General features: G+C 47.2%; 1 protein-coding gene across 1 annotated transcript in view; it reads right to left on the reverse strand.

The window, feature by feature from the left end:
• Window positions 1-17,336, reverse strand: part of PLXND1 (plexin D1) — a 193,069-nt gene that overhangs the window by 19,112 nt on the left and 156,621 nt on the right. Inside the window, exons 27-29 of the mRNA XM_063291644.1 lie at window positions 15,170-15,326; window positions 13,560-13,663; window positions 12,179-12,242 (exon numbers count right to left, since the gene is read on the reverse strand). Of these exons, the coding sequence (XP_063147714.1) occupies window positions 12,179-12,242; window positions 13,560-13,663; window positions 15,170-15,326 (325 nt within the window). The remainder of the gene's footprint in view (window positions 1-12,178; window positions 12,243-13,559; window positions 13,664-15,169; window positions 15,327-17,336) is intronic.

Genomic DNA, 17,336 nt, shown 5'->3' on the forward strand with positions numbered 1-17,336 from the left:
TGGCTTGCCCTGAATTCGAATTGAGATCATTCTGTCGTTTTTTGGGTTGTATCCAAGCACTGCTTTAGCCACTTTACTATTAATTATGAAGGCTACTCCATTTCTTCTGTGGTCCTCTTGTCCGCAGTAGTAGATCTGGTGGTCATTTGATGTGAAGTGGCCCATTCCAGTCCATTTCAGTTCACTGATGCCCAGAATGTCTATCTTTAATCTTGACATCTCACCAATAACCACATCCAATTTGCCCTGGCTCATAGATCTTACATTCCAGGTTCCGATGGTGTGTTGATCCTTAGAACATCGGATTCGCCGTTCACCACCAGCACCGTCGGCCGCTAGCCGTCCTTCCGGCTTTGAGCTAGCTGCGTCATCACGTCTGGGGCTAGTTGAGCTCATCCTCTGTTCCTCCCCAGTAGCATTTTGACCATCTTTCGACCTGGGGGTCTCATCTTCCGATGGTATACCGACATATCTCTGGTTGTACTGATCCATTTAGTTTTCACGGCAAGAATACTGAGGTGGGTTGCCATTACCTTCCCCAGGGATCGCATTTAGTCTGACCTCTCTGTCATGACCTTCCCGTCTTGGGTGGCCCTTCACGGTTTAGCTCATGGCATCATTGAGGTGCTCAAGCTCCAGCACCACGATCCTTTGCTGAAGCCCAGCTTGCAGAGTAGCCCCAAATTTCCTTTCCTTTCCTTTCCTTTCCTTTCCTTATGAGCATTGCCTGAAAGCTGAGAACTTCTTTCAGTTTTCCCATATTTTTCTCTTCCTTCCCAAGAACGCCTTTCGGGCAAGGGTTTTCACCCCTTCAAAGTAGGCAAGGTCAGTAAACAGGAATGACAAGGGGTTTTGGGATGTACTTTAATGTGTTTAAAGTCTTGTAACAGAATTTTGAAATCCAGTCAAAGCCCCTCTCTACTTCAAGTTATATCTAACCCAATCAAAGTGGGGTTGTTTGGAGTCTCTTTCTCATGCTTTCTACTTTCCCGGACTCAGATGTCTTTTCTGTAGCAGCCCTATGTTCTTCTGATGTTCCATTACAGGGGTTGCTCCATTTCATATTTTGAAGGCCACAAGAGGAGCAGTAATAGTGCAGAGTGACCTTGTGTTGTGGTAGGAGTAGAGCCAGGATTTTCTTTTGTTCTCTCCTTGTTGCAGGGGGGAGTTGGGACCATTTGCTTTGCTTAATCCTCTTAAACCTATCTTAGAGCTTACACTACCATTTTTGTGTGTTTGTATCAAAACGATGAGAAAGTAAGCCACCGATTTTGGCAGCTGGGGTTAAGCAGGAACTCTGAGGGCCACAATACAAGAGATTCTGGGACTGTATTTGGCCATGGGACCTCAGGTTGCCCAACTGTAGAGAGTAAAGAGAGGGAAGATCCATTGCCAAGGCAATGAGCAGATGAACACTGCAGAACCCCAGATGAGGAGAGAGGGGCACAAAAGCATCTCAGACAGACACACCCAAAATTCCCATGAAGATCAAAGAGAAAGGAGGAGAAGCACATGCAAACCTGCAAGATTCTGTTACTATAGCTAATCTTAATAAAAGTAGTTTTAGGCACATGTGGCATATGTTTCTTGATGTCTGGGGCTACGTGGGCCCATAGACTTCATACTGGGAATACTAGTAATAAGATTTCAGGAGGTACTGTAACTGCAAATTATGGGCATGCTGAAGTAGTAGAAGGGAGCCTTTTAGGCCCCATACAATTTATTTAGGTGTCATGAGTGCCGTTGAGCTGAAGACATCAGCGCAATGGCACACATGACAATAACAAGGAAACAGGGGAAGGGGCTCAAGATAAGTAGCCATCAACTTACAAAGACTAAAGAACAAGATACAATGGCTAAGCGGATCGCGAGGCACACCCAAGCTGTTAGCGCTAGCGCAACGGAGATCGCCCAGCTGACAGCAATCACCGGAGGAATAGGGAAACCGATGATGGGCGATCCCGGAGCGCCAGCGGGGCCTCGCAACCCCTCACCTACCGGCAAGACAGCATGTTGGACAAAGGGGGGGTGACGTAACCGCGAGTGAGGGGGCGCTGACCGGCGCGGGGTATTTAAACCCCGCACCGGCGCGCTCCTGTCACTCTCAGCTTTTTTCTACTACTGTATCTACACTATGAATAAACCAGAGCCTGCTTCAACGGAATCAGTGTCTGTGTGTTACTTGGAGGTAGGCAGCGCATGACATAAAGCTGAGAGTCATAAACTCAGCCTCGCCGAGCCCCACCGGATGACAACGAGCCGCGGGAGGAGTAGACGGCGAGAAGACCAGGAACCATGAGGCCGGTGCGACGCGGACAAGGGGGGCGAGCCGCACGGCAAGAAGCAGAGGAGGACCGATCGAGGCCAGAGGCACCGCGGACTCCCGGAGCCATGGACGCCCACCCGGCCCAACCCGAGCCTCAGCTCCAACCCCAAGGGGAGATGGCGACGGAGGCAACCCGGCCACGGGAGGGAGCAACATACCTCCCGAGACCAGCGGAGAACCCCGCGCCCCACATCGCACCCCAGCCACGGGCGTGGAGCGGCAGCCCAACGGCGGTAAGCACGGGGGAGGACGAAGAAGCAACCCAGCTGACGGCAGAGGAAGCGGACCAACGGTCGGGAGGGCCTGAACCCCACCGGTGACCCACCCCCGCCGACACACCGATGGAACTGGCCCCAGCGGCGGCGCGGATCACGGACGGGGACGCACAAGCTAGACTCGCGGCCATGGAGACCCAACTGAAGGAACTCCGGACCATGCTTCAGTCGTTGATGTCCCCTGCGCCGCCCAACGACGTCCCCGCACAGGTCCACACCCCGAGCGAGGCGCCGAACTCACACGGGCCAGATGACGGCCAACAAACGGCCCAGGCGGACGACGCCACAGGCCGGGAAGCGAGAGGAAGGGGCTCACAAAACGCCCGGGCCCCAAAGGACTTCCCCATCTTCTTTGATGGGAACCCTGCGAAACTGTCGTTCTTCATCACGAACGCCAGGGAGTTCATGGGGAGGCACGGACACTCCTATGACTCCGAAGCGGACAAGATCGCAGCCGTGGCGATCAAACTACAAGACCGGGCGGCGGACTGGTACGTCCAACTGTACGAGTCCAGCTCCCCCGCCCTCGCCAACTTCCCCACCTTCATCAACGAGATGAAGAGCTACTTTGAGGACCCACTAGCCAAAGTGAGGGCGAAAAGCGCACTCCAAAGACTTAAACAGGGCGCACGCACTGTCCCGGACTACGCCCTCGAGTTCAAAGCCCTCGCGGGGAAGGTCAACGACTGGTCCGAGACCACCCTGCTGGAAATGTTCAAAAGGGGGCTCAACCGCGACGTACTTCAATGGGCCCTCTACCGCGACGACCCAGAGACTCTACACGGGTGGATCCACCTCGCGGGGAAAGCAGAACACGCGCACCGCACCTTCCTCATGACAACGACGGAAGACACGACCAACACCTGCCAAAAGGTACCCGCACCACACGTGGGGACGGCCGGTCCCACATACCCAAGGAAGAAATTTAATCGTGGGCCCTGCGGGAGGTGTGGAAAACTGGGGCACGGCAGATTGCTTCGCCAACCGACCGCCGGCCAGTGTGCCTAAACCCGCCCCGAAAACTAGCCTAAAACCACATAACCCGCCGCCGCCCCCTCACCGCCGAATGACCGGAGCCACAGCGACACCAGAGGAAGGCTGGGACGCCTACTGGGGGGAAGAGGACGCCGTAGACCCAGACCAGCCGGCGGGAAACGCTCCCCGCCTGCCCTGAAACGCGTTGCGAGACAGGCGGTGGGACAGCAGCGCGGACCACCTCGACGGAACGGCGAAAGCTCCGTTATAATGGCGGCAATCAAACTCTCTGCCGGCAATGGAGCCACCACGGCCGCGGCACTAGTGGACTCGGGGTGCTCGAAAAACCTCATCCACCCCGACTTAGTCGCCAAACTTGACCTCCGCTGCTCCCCCCTCCCCACGCCGCTGGCATTCCACCAGCTGGACGGCTCAACAGCGGGAGGGAAACCAGCCACGATGCAGACCGAGCCGGTCACCCTGCAAATGGGCACTCACACCGAACGCACATCGTTCATTGTCACCCACATCGGACGACCCATTGCAGTCTTGGGAATGCCATGGCTCGCGACAAACAACCCGCGCATCGACTGGGAGACCCGCACCTTCACATTTGGCGACGGCGAGTACCGGGCGCCAGTTCCGGTGGGCAGAACCAACCCCACTGTGGGACGAGCAGAGGCGACTACACAGGACAACGCAGCTACCACAGCAGACCTACCAGAACAATACGCCGACTTCTCCGAGGTCTTCGGAGAGGCGGAAGCTGACCAACTACCCCCCCACCGCAAGACGGACTGTCGGATTGACCTGCTGCCCGACGTCCCCTTACCTAGACCGAAGATCTACTCGATGACCCCGAAGGAGATGGCAACCCTCCGGGAGTTCATCGATAAAAACCTAGAGAGGGGATTCATAGAGCCAGCATGCTCACCGGTCGGAGCCCCCGTCTTATTCCGGGAGAAGAAAGACGGCACCCTACGGCTCTGCACCGACTACCGGGGCCTAAACGCGGCTTCCCTGTCCAACAAATACCCCTTACCCCTGGTGAAAGATATGCTCGCCCACCTGTCCACGGGCAAGGTCTTCTCCAAGCTGGACCTTCGCGAGGCGTACTACCGCATCCGAATCAGGGAGGGGGACGAATGGAAGACTGCGTTCAACTGCCCCCTAGGCGCCTTCCAGTACAAAGTGCTGCCGTTCGGACTCGCGGGGGCCCCGGGGGTGTTTATGCAGCTCATCAATGAGGTCCTGCATGAACACCTGTTCAAAGGGGTCCTCGTCTACATAGACGACGTCCTGATCTACACTAAAACGCACGAGGAACATGTGACCCTAGTCAGACAAGTCCTCGATAAGCTCAGAAGGGCGCAGCTCTATGCCAAACCCGCAAAGTGCGAATTCCATAAAGCGCGCCTAGACTACCTGGGGTACCGGATCTCCGGAGACGGCATAGAAATGGACCCCGCAAAAGTCGAGGCGGTGCTGAACTGGGAACGCCCCCGCAACAGACGCCAACTCCAGAGCTTCCTCGGCTTCGTGAATTTTTACAGATCATTCGCCCGGGGGTTCGCAGAGATAGCCCTCCCCCTAACGGACCTCCTCAAAACCAAAGGGGTGGGGGACACCCGACGCGCCAAGAACCTGGGCACAGTATTGAATTGGACTCCCGCGTGCCAGACCGCATTCAATAAGTTGAAAGCGCTGTTCACCACAGAGCCAATCCTCGCGCACCCGGACCCAGAACGGCCGTTCGTGGTCCAAGCCGACGCCTCAGACTTCTCCCTGGGGGCCATCCTACTCCAAAAGGACCCCACAGGACTCCTTAAACCATGCGCCTACCTGTCGAGGAAATTCTCCGAGACAGAAAGGCGATGGCACGTCTGGGAGAAGGAAGCCTTCGCGGTAAAATCGGCGCTAGAAACATGGAGACACCTACTCGAAGGAGCGGCCCAATCATTCGAGGTCTGGACCGACCACCGGAACCTCGAGGCCCTCCGAACGCCCAGACGCCTCAGCCCAAAACAGGTCCGATGGGCCCAATTCTTCAGCCGCTTCAACTTCCAGCTGAAGTTCATGCCGGGTAAAAAGAACTTCTTGGCTGACGCCCTTTCCCGACTGCCCCAAGACGAAGAGCCCGCCCCAGACACCATTGGGACGGTCCTATCCGCTTCTCAACTGGGGATGGCCGTAACCACCCGGAGCGGCGCTCGGAGGCAGCTCGACTCTACGGCGCAGCCGACGGCGGGACAACCTGTGACCAGACGACGCCAACCGCAACTACCAGGGGGGATACGCACGGACCTTGCCGCCGCCCTCAAAACCGACCCCTGGTTCCTGGCAAACCCCGACAAGGTAACGATGGCACAGGACCTGGCATGGGGGGAAGGCAGAATCTATGTCCCGGACTCGCAACGCCAAGCGATCTTGCATAGATCCCACGACACCAAGCAAGCGGGACACTTTGGGTTCCTCAAGACCCTGCACCTAACAAGGCGTCAATTCTGGTGGCCCGCGCTAAGACGGGACGTGAAAGCTTACGTAGCGTCCTGCCCAACGTGCGCCAGAGCCAAACGGGCACCAGGCAAACCCGCGGGGCTTTTACAACAGGTGGCAGAACCCTCCCGCCCATGGGAGGAAATCTCCATGGATTTTATAGTGGACCTCCCACCCAGCCAGAAGAAAACGGCCATTTGGGTGGTGAAAGACTATTTTTCGAAACAGGCCCACTTCATCCCCTGCACATCGGTCCCGTCCGCACAACACCTAGCCAAACTCTTCCTCATCCACGTGTACAGGTTACACGGATGTCCCGCACGTGTGGTGACCGACAGAGGCACACAATTCACTTCTAAATTCTGGCGGGCCTTCCTAAAGCTGACGGGGACCCAACAGGCCCTATCCACTGCCTGGCACCCCCAGACGGACGGAGCCACAGAGGTCCTCAATGCCACCCTAGAACAATTCATACGCTCATACACCAACTACCATCAAGACGACTGGGCCGAACTGCTCCCGTTCGCCGAAGTCGCATACAACAACGCCCTTCACACGAGCACAGGGAAAACTCCGTTCGAGGTAGTCTCGGGGCGCGACTTCGTCCCCATACCGGAGCTACCACAACCCCCGGAACCCCAGGTGGACGCTAGCGACTGGGGACGGAAGATTGCGGAATCGTGGCCAATAATCACGGCAGCGCTGAAGGAAGCACAGGCGGCCTACAAAGAGCAGGCCGACAAGCACCGGCGCCAACAACCGACGTTCCAGGCGGGGGATATAGTCTACCTATCCACCAAATTCCTAAAGTCGCCCCAACCCTCGAAAAAACTGGGGCCTAAGTACATCGGGCCGTTCCGAGTCACGCAGATAGTGAACCCGGTGGCAATACGCTTGGACCTGCCACACAACCTACGGAGACTCCACCCGGTATTCCACACCAGCCTCCTGAAACCGGCAACCACCTCCCGATGGCACCCAAGCATGCCACTGCCCTCACCGGTGATGATCGACGGCCAACATCACTTTGACGTAAGGGACATACTCGACTCCCGCAGGCAACGGGGAACTTTACACTATTTGGTCAGGTGGAAACTTTAGAATGGGTGGCGGCGCACAACGTTAACGCGCCTGACCTGACCCGGGCTTTTCACCGGGCGTACCCCGACAAGCCTAAAGCAAGACTAGCAAACCGACACCTGCATAACCCCTCCCCCGCGCCCCCCCCGCCTACCGTGCCCCAAGGGAAAGGGCCCCCCCAAGCCCGCGACTTGGGTGAACCCCCCCCGCCCCGGGCCCAAGAAGCAGTGACAAGCGGTCACCAGCACCCTCCCCCCGCCCCAGGCCCACGGGGGAGTGGCAATCAAGTCAACAGTGCATCCTGGGGGCAACGCCCAGGAGCACACATAACAAAGGCGATGCACTTAGAATAAAAATAAGGGCCCTACCTGGAGCTGATAAGCACCCGACCAGCCACGCCTCTCTCCTCGTCGAACTGAGCCAAACAAACAGGGTGTGGCCGGAGCATGCGCACGCCCAGGGTGTGACGCACTAAGAACACACCCTAGAGGGACACGTGGGAGAGGGCGGAACAAAGGGAGGGGCGAAAACACTCCGGCGGGAAATTCAAAAAAAAAAAAAAAAAAACCATTTTGACAGCTCTCCTGGTAAAAAACCGGAAAGCCGGGGGGGGGCACTATTTGGACAGGGGGCAGTATGTCATGAGTGCCGTTGAGCTGAAGACATCAGCGCAATGGCACACATGACAATAACAAGGAAACAGGGGAAGGGGCTCAAGATAAGTAGCCATCAACTTACAAAGACTAAAGAACAAGATACAATGGCTAAGCGGATCGCGAGGCACACCCAAGCTGTTAGCGCTAGCGCAACGGAGATCGCCCAGCTGACAGCAATCACCGGAGGAATAGGGAAACCGATGATGGGCGATCCCGGAGCGCCAGCGGGGCCTCGCAACCCCTCACCTACCGGCAAGACAGCATGTTGGACAAAGGGGGGGTGACGTAACCGCGAGTGAGGGGGCGCTGACCGGCGCGGGGTATTTAAACCCCGCACCGGCGCGCTCCTGTCACTCTCAGCTTTTTTCTACTACTGTATCTACACTACGAATAAACCAGAGCCTGCTTCAACGGAATCAGTGTCTGTGTGTTACTTGGAGGTAGGCAGCGCATGACATTAGGACTTTATACATAAATGTCAGCATGTGGAAGCAGAACCAGAGATAATTTTGGAGGAACCACGACTTGGTATAATATGATTTTTTTAAAAAAAATCATATATTTGAAAGTAATCTTGCTCTGATATTTTGTACTGTTTTTAAGCACTCTTCATCAGTAATACTGTGTAACAGCAAGTTCCAGTAATGTAGTTTGGAAGTGGTATGAATAACTGCAGTCAGATCCACCTTTCCTAAAAAGGGGTACAATAGAACAGTTGAAACTGGGCAGAAACATTCTGGCTTCAGAACTGCCTGAGTATATAGAAGCAACATCTGATCCAGGAACACTTCTTGAGTGCAAACTTGATCTTTCAGAAAGAGTCTAACCATGTCTGCAATCAGCTTTAGTTTGACTGAGCTTCAATTTCTCTAGATGCATCACTGCATCCGGACAATGGTTCAGAATTTTCACAGGTCCTTCTCAGTGGTGGCCCCTGATCCTTGGAATGACCTTCCCTCAGAAGTACAGATTGTTCCAACCCTGCCTGATTCTGTAGTCAAGTAAAAACCATTTTGTTTGAGTGTGCTTTTGGCTGTTAGTTCTTCTTAGCACTTCTTTTACACGTTTTACTCTTTTGTTTTCTTATCTGTTTTGTATATTTTATCTTGTAGTTACCTGCCCAGAGTCTGTAGGATTGGAGCAGGATATACAATAAATATTGGAAATAGGTAAATAAATAAAGCTTTTCACCTTGGAATACATTGCAGTTGGAAAGAGGACTGGGGTTTCGGTTCCCCTTTCAGATATTTTTTTTTAATCCTTTATTCACAGTGCAAAACACATACTATTGTTTAAGTGTTATGCTTAGGAGATTAAGGGAGAAATAGAGATAAGAGAAATATTGATTACTGGAGTACTATACACATATTTAGCGCAATATACAGAAAACTGAAACACTGGTCTGCAGTGACAATAATAAATTCATACAACAGTCTAAGATGTAAGAGGCTTAATTTGGCATTCAGAGTCTTGCAAGGGGATAGAGGAGTCTCAGGCCAAAATGTACTGTATGCTGTTAGCTAAGTAATCTAGAGCTAATTGCTCTTTATCAGTTTAGTCTATTTCCCGGGATTGTTTTAAGAATAAAAGGGGGAAACTATGTATCTTGTATGGAACTCCTTGGAAAAAAGTGTCATGCCTCCCCTAGAATAATCCTCATCTGAGGACAAGCCTTCAGAGAGAAAATATTTTGGAGAACTGTTCCATTAGATACTAAACTTGAGTACTGAAATCACAGTTCATATTCAGGTGCCTGGGAGCCTCCTTCAGTGAACCAGCCCATGATGGTCTGGATCTTAAGCTGAACACACAGAAAAACAAACTTCCTTTTGGGTAAAAGCTTACTTGTGAGAACTGTCCTTTTATACAGTCAGATTCTTTTTAAAAGGTCTCATGGCTTGCACCTGAGGCCTGGATGTTATTTTGTAAGGCTTCAGTTCTGGTGCTAAGACAGTTATTTGAATACCAGCCTCTAACCAAGCTCTAGCCTCCTCTATCATGGTTAGACTGCTACATCTTGACTCTGAACATTGTTCCTGGAATATGCCTTCGTGTTTGGCTGTTAAACTGGCTACCTCTACGTGAAAATTTGTGTTTGACCTCTAGCCTGACTTCTGACCTTAAAATTGCTTGTATTTGGCCTCTTTGCTATCTCTTGGCCTAGTCTACCACTAATGGCATGAAGGAACCATTCTCCCATTTGACAGAATTATTCCTTCTCAAATAAACCTTTAAGATCAAATATTTACTGTATTTATTTAAGAAACATATATGGCTGCCATCTTACATACTGTAACTCTGGGCAGCTCACAAAGAGAACAATTAAAACATAAAAGAAGCAATAAAAACCAGCCAAAAAAAAAAGAACTAGCATCCTAAAACAACATGCCCCAATGCATAAACAATCAAAATCACTGGGCTCCAGCCGCACCCTATTCCAATGCCTGGCAGGAGAGCCAGCCAGTGGAATATGGAGATACCTTCAGGGAGAGGTGGTCCCACAAATAACCTGGACCTATGCTATGCAGGGCTTTAAAGGTGATAACCAGCACCTTGAATTGCACCTGGAAAGAAACTGGGAGCTAGTGCAGCTCACACAACAGTGGTGCAAGACCAGTAAATCAAAGGGCACACGAAACTGTGTATGCTGCTGCATTCTGGATCGGCTGTAAATTCTGGATGGTCTTCAAAGTCATCGCCATGTACAGCACATTGCAGTAATCTAACTGGGAAGTGACAAATGTATGAGTGACTATGAGCAAGGCCTCCCGATCCAGGAATGAGCACAACTGGCACCCAAGGTGCAACTGTGCAAAGGTACCCTTAGCTAAGGTTGCTACCTGTTCCTCCACAAGTCCAGAAGGATCCCCAAATTGTGCACCAGCTCCAATGCAAGGCCCCTGCCATGTGCTCATTCCAAGCTGTAACCAAGGCCTTGGCCAAACTATGTACCAGAGCTTCAGGAAAAACTCCAAGTTCCCTCTGAAACTGCACTGGGTTCATCAGTTGCCTGGAGTGGGCCAACGGAATAAGCCCTACTTCCCTGCAGTGGAGGGGTGGAGTGGCCGCAGAAAAGTCTAGGGCCAGAAGGACATGGCAAGGGATAGCTATTAACATCCTCCAACCCTGTATCACCAAGCCACTGTCATGAGACAAAAATCTAATGTGAAACCTCTGTTGTGAGTTGGACCCTGAATAAGTTGGACCCGGCCCATGGTTGCCATGAACTTCTGAGCCACCTCTGACTTCCAGAGAAGGCTAGTTGGTCCTGCAGAACTATTAGCCTGGGGAATTCCACTGCCAACTAAGTCACAGAGTCAAGGACCTTGCACAGGAATGCTGCTACACTACAGGGAGGAAGATAAGCAAGTAGCAGTCCCTACTGATCTCTATGGCCCAACCTTACATTGAGGGTCTCATATCCAACTATGTCTGAAACTCCTGGATGACAATGCCATGCTCCGCCGCTGCTCTCTTAAATATAGCTATATTTATTATATAGCTATAATCAATAAAATAAAGTAAAGCTAAGATGCTTTATGCAGGTGTTTGTCTTCCAGGTTTGTATTTTCAGTTTGTTTTACTTTTCGTAGGTTAGTCAGGGATAAATTACATGTGATCCTAGTTAACAATAGAAAGGTTTTTTTAAAAAAAGAAAGAAAGAGAAAATGGTTTATTATGGTCATAGACCAGCACAGAAGAGCTAACAGTGATTTTGGAGCCCAACGTCTTATTGGATCCAAAGTATAATGTGATCTGAGGTTTCTCTTTCCACCTCCTAACAGAACATGAGAAATTTCTTTAATTGGGATCATGGCTAGAGAGGAGGGGTTAAATCTCCCATTCCTTTGTGCTGTGGCTCCTTATACCCCTTGCATCCACTATTAACTTAAACCCCCCCCCCCACTAATTCTGCTTCCAATTATAGAGTTAGTTCACGTTTTGCTCACTTTTGCAAATCTGAGCAAAAGCCTTAGTATTTTCAAAAGATGTATTAACATTTTAAAAATAAAGATAATGCTACTTTATTGAGCCAGACTACCCCTGATACTCAACTGTACATCTTTTGTTTGGGTAAAGGCTGCAAATTAAGCAAAAGACTGAGATGCTGGGGGAAGGGAGGAGGTTCATAACCTTTTCCTCTCATGCCGTCTTTTGCTAAACAAAAAACAAAACAAACAAAAAAAACTTCCTCATTTTTTGTAACTTCCATTCTGCGTTTAGTAACACAAAGCAAAATTGGGATAAACCGCAAATGTCTGTTGCAGTAATTAATCCTTAGTTAATAAAAATATAAACAATAATAATAATATAACATCCTCCCTGCAAAATCCATGGATATTTGTGAAAGAAAATGAGTGTCATCTTACCTCTACCTAAAGTGGTATCTTTTTTATCTGTTAAGCTCATAGCTAGGGAGGCACCATCAGGGATCTGTGAGCCAGAGGGAGGGAGAGAGGAGAAGAGAAGCATATAAAATCAGAGTCTATTAGGAACAAGCAGCAAATTACATTGTGACATTTCTGCAAAATGACTGAGAGACATTTACAGAATAAAATCAGCAAAGAGTTAGAATCTCCATGTTTGTTTTGGAACAAGCATTTCAGACTTAGGTTGTATGCATTTTTCTGCAACTTGCTGCTGACAAATGTTTACAGACCCTCTCCTTTTTCTCTGTCCCATTATCAGCTCTTTAAAATAAAATTGCTGTAAATTAATTCTATAGTCATCAAAGGCTTGGATAATTTAACTATATTATACTGCATCACATCTTTAATATGCATATAAGTACTAAATAATTCACATTTTACATTTTGATGAAAATATAAAGGTCTCTGCAGAGGCAACAACAACATGAATTAAATGTAACCCTGAGCATGCTACTCACTTAGGAAGGCCACATTGTGCAAAGAGGGACTTTGTAAATAAGCATGCAGAGGCTTGTATACTACAAATTGTTTCTCTCTCTATTTTTCTTATGTGGCAAAATGCCTTACACCAGCATAATAAAACTATGGATTTTGCACAAAAGATCCGTGAACAGGAGATGGCAGAAATCTAATATTCTGATAGCAGATTCTTCCTGCAAAATACACATGAATTTTTTGTTATACCATTTTCCTTGCATATTCCATAATGGGAGTTTTTCTGAAATACACACTAGATCACAGACTAGTTTACATACATAGCCACCACATGATTGGCTGAACATAATGTTTAAAAGTAAGAAGGGTTTAATTGAGCATCAATCAACAGAAGTAGTACATGCTCAGTCCCATGGCTATTTGTATGAAATTAGTATACGCATGTGAAAATGCTTTGAAGAGAGGCCTAAATTATGTGACTGTCACTTCAAATGAAATTGAAATTATTTTTCACAAAGAAAGTAGGAAAAAAAAGCAAGCTTCTTTTGTGGGCAACTCATGCTCCCCTAAGAGATCAATGCGAACTCTGACTCTCCTGTTTAAGGAGTGATTTTAATTAGGATGGATGGCAGCCACTGGGAAAAAGAGGCTTTTTCTTCCACAGCAATATCTTGTTTTGCATGAAAAGTGTTTAATTAGTCTTGATGTGTTGCAATATTAACGAATTTCTCGCCAGGGCAGATGTCTGTTCCCCAGAAGGTCTCATGGAGTTATGGCAACCTTCCTGTCTGCTTCTGTTAATCCTGCTTAGAAAGCAAATCATGGGGCCTCTGAGGAGAGCCAGGCTTAAAGGAAGGGAACTTGTTGGAGCACCGACGCTTTTTACCTTATAATGTCCTAAGGTGTTCAGCTTTTTCCTGCCATCTTCCATCACTGAAGTGTCATCAAGGTCCCGGAGGATGTAACTGTCAGTGCTCGTGGCAAACCATTCTAAAGAAAGAAAATGGGGTGAATGGAAGAGTTGCCTGAAATACAGCAAGAATATAAATCATTTTTCTTATTTTGATGCTACATTTGTGATTTGGGAAACAAGCACTCAAATATTTTAAGAGCATTTTTATTCCATGAAACTCACATGTGAGTAACCATGGTGGGAAATCTTTTAAGACCATAGCAAGTAGATAACTTACAATCCCCACACTCTGTTCAGATGTTATGACCCTCTTTATACCATCTGTACCAATAAAAGTATTATCATATTTAGAATATGCAAAGAAAAGGAACCTACAGGAAGATTTTTCAACACTCTGATTTCCAACTACCTGGATTTAAATAAAAAACCAGCAATTGCTTTTGTTCAAGTACTGTCTAATCCTGAATGTATTTAAACAGAAATTCAGTTAATTTCAAACATGAATTCTGGATCACAAGAAAATATAAACAAAATTAAAATCTATTGATTGACTGTATAGCTTGCCTTCTGCTAGCATTTTTTTTCTGATTTCAACCAAGACATTTTTTCAAATTTCCAATTTTATCAGAACTTCATCTTAATTTTTTTTTTTTGTAGTTCAGAGGAGGGAAACTGCTGAGTTCCCTGTGAGCTTCAGCATCTTCTCTATACTCCCCCAGCATTTATACAGGTAGTCCTCGCTTAACAACCACAATTGGGACCAGCATTTAGGTTGCTAAGCGATGCGATCATTAAGTGAATCTGGACCTGATTTTATGATCATTTTTGCGGTGGTCATTAAGTGAATCACATGGTTATTAAGTGATTCACACAGTTCCCTATTGATTTTGCTTATCAGAAGCTGGGAAGGTCGAAAATGGTGATCATGTGACCGCAGGACCACTGCGATGGTTGTAAGTGTAATGGTTGCAAGTTAGTTTTTTCAGCACCATTGTAACTCTGGTTGGTTGCTAAATGAATGGCTGTTAAGTGAGGACTACCTGTATTTGGAAATAAAGCTTGTCACTTTTGCTTCTGACAAGATCTTCTTACTTTTTGGCAATTATTAGCAACAGTACTTTATGTTCCAGTTGCTGTTTCCCTGAATATGCCTCAGGGTACCCAAAAGGCACAACTGGGACATTCTTGAGATTTAGCCTTCAGTGTCTTATTTGATGACTTGGTCATTCAATAATTAGTGCCATCTCTATTTACTAAATCTTTTACATACTCTCTCTTTTTTCCCCTCAATTCAGCCTATCCTTGTTATTTTTCATTCCTGGGGGTTGTAGGTTTGGAATTTCTTTTGCTTATATAGAAAGCTTGGGATTTCTTTTGCTTGTACATAATGTAAGTACTCTTAGTGGCAAAGTATAATTCTGAAAACAAAACAAATACCAATTCTCTTAAAACACTTAATTCCAAAGCAGATGATCAAACCAAAACACCAAGGGCAGATGTTCCATTTCTGAACATTATCTTGTATATAATGAGCATTCATATCAGTTCAGAAACTGATGTTTCTGAATAGAAAAGTTATTTACCTAGGTCAACATCTTCTACTCTTGGCCATTGGGAATATGGAATATTCTTGCAAAAGGCTTCAAGTATCTTCTCTTTAACTTGACTAAGGGTATCTGTATCCATTACTCGAACACTGAGAGAATCCATTCCACAGCCTTGGAAAGACACATTAAGATTCTGTGGAGGAAGATGGTTGCTAAGGTTGTAGGTGATACGCACAAGTTATAAGACATAAAAAGCTCATGAACTATAAACTCAAAGAATTCTTGGCACATCTAGCTACCGCATATTAAAAGAGAGAGGGAGGGCAGGAGATGAATTTAAAAGCTAGTGAAAAGCACTGATTTATAGTTCAGTAAATTGATATTGACTGTTTTATTCAAGGAGGTATGAGAACATTGTAAGCTCTCCTTGAACGGTCCTGTCTATGAACTTAAAGTCTGAAATACAGGAACCATGTCATGCAGAGAGTAGGAGCAAGTTGCCATTTCCTTCTATAAATTCATTTTGTAGCACCAGTGAATATGGGTACAAAGAATGGCAACTGATAACTTACTTTGCCTTAGAATTATGATGAACACTGTCTCTCTCTCTCTGTGTATGTGTGTGTGTGTGAGAAAGAGAGAGAGAGAGAGAGAGATGCAACATAGAGGTACCACATAATAAATGACCTTGGCTGTTCTCTGGGCTAAGCAGAAATTACATTTAGCAACCTGAGCCACTGTGTCTCCTTGTTGTTACCACTGCTGCATTGACATAATTCTCATAAATATAAACAGATAAAACCTAGACATGTGTCTTAACTTTACTACTTCAGACTGCAAATGAGGGTTGATATGATGAAATACTTCTCTGCAAGAGAAAAAATCCCATAGATTAAAAAAACCACATTAGGGAGAAAGCTATGATAAAATCCCTCTCCCTTGTATCTAGCTTATTAAATATAGTTTGATTTTAAAAAAATAAAATAAAGAGCAACCAGGTACATCCTTAAATGCAGTTGGACATGGCACAGTTTAGGAAGGCTTTACAATTTATTTTGCTGTTTGGAATAATGAGGCCCATGCAGCATTTGTAGCAACAGGAAGATGGTATTTATGAGAATTTGCGTTTGTCAATCATAGTGTTCTCTCTTAAAGTCTTCTGCTCCTTTTGAATCAACGAGCTATGATGTACTAGCTAGTTGATTCAAAAGGAGCACAAGACTTCAAGCGAGAACACTCTGGTTTTTCACCATTTGGGAACAGACATTAGCTGAAGGGTGAACTGTTCTGTGTGTACAGCTGGAGGTATCTTATTAACATGATTTCACAATAGTATTTTATTTATTAGATTGTTATTCTGCCTTTAGTTTTTGCTGAAGTCAAGGTGGGGTACATTCCTAATGCTCCCACCTCTATTTTCCTCACGACAGCAAGCCTGTGAAGTTGTTGGGCTGAGTTGGGCTGAGAGACAGTGACTGGTCCAAAGAACCCCCAGCTGGTTTTCATGTCCAAGGGAGGACCAGAATCATGGTCTCTTGGTTTCTAGCCCAGCACCTTAGCCAGATTGGCTCTCTCTTTTGGACAGCAAAATATGCTCTCTTTTGTACTGCATACATTCAGTCCTACATATCTGAAAATAACATCTTATAATCTGTTTGCAGCAAATGACCAGCCACCCAGAGTTGTTGAGAGTTGGGTGGCATACAAGTTTAATAAATTATTATTATTGTTATAACACTAGATTGGGTTTGTACCACTGTCCTCTGACCCCAAATATTCAACATACTGCCATAGGTATTGCAAGTTCTACACAGTCCGGTTTGTATCATGGGAATATACATAATATATATTTTCAAAAGAGAATCAAATTGTGGACTGTTTGTGTGCTATTAATGATATCTCTGAATGGAACAGTGCATTCATTTTTATTTCAGTCATTAGTAAACAAAGACTCAACTACACTTTCCCAATTTATTCTTATGGGGTTATTCATGAAAGACAAAGCTGCCCTTTAACTCTGTACTGTAAATTACAGTTCAGTTAGGAATGGAGATTTGCAGTAAGGTACAATGCCAAAAAACTGTTCCCATTTACACCATCAAAGCTTCCGAGTGAGCCCACTGATCCTGACACAGCTCTTCTAGATTTACACAATTGCAATCAAATGCAGAGTTTAATTTGCATTTTGCAGAGATCTGTTCAC

Source organism: Candoia aspera, chromosome 2, assembly GCF_035149785.1.
Source record: "Candoia aspera isolate rCanAsp1 chromosome 2, rCanAsp1.hap2, whole genome shotgun sequence".
Taxonomy (NCBI): domain Eukaryota; kingdom Metazoa; phylum Chordata; class Lepidosauria; order Squamata; family Boidae; genus Candoia; species Candoia aspera.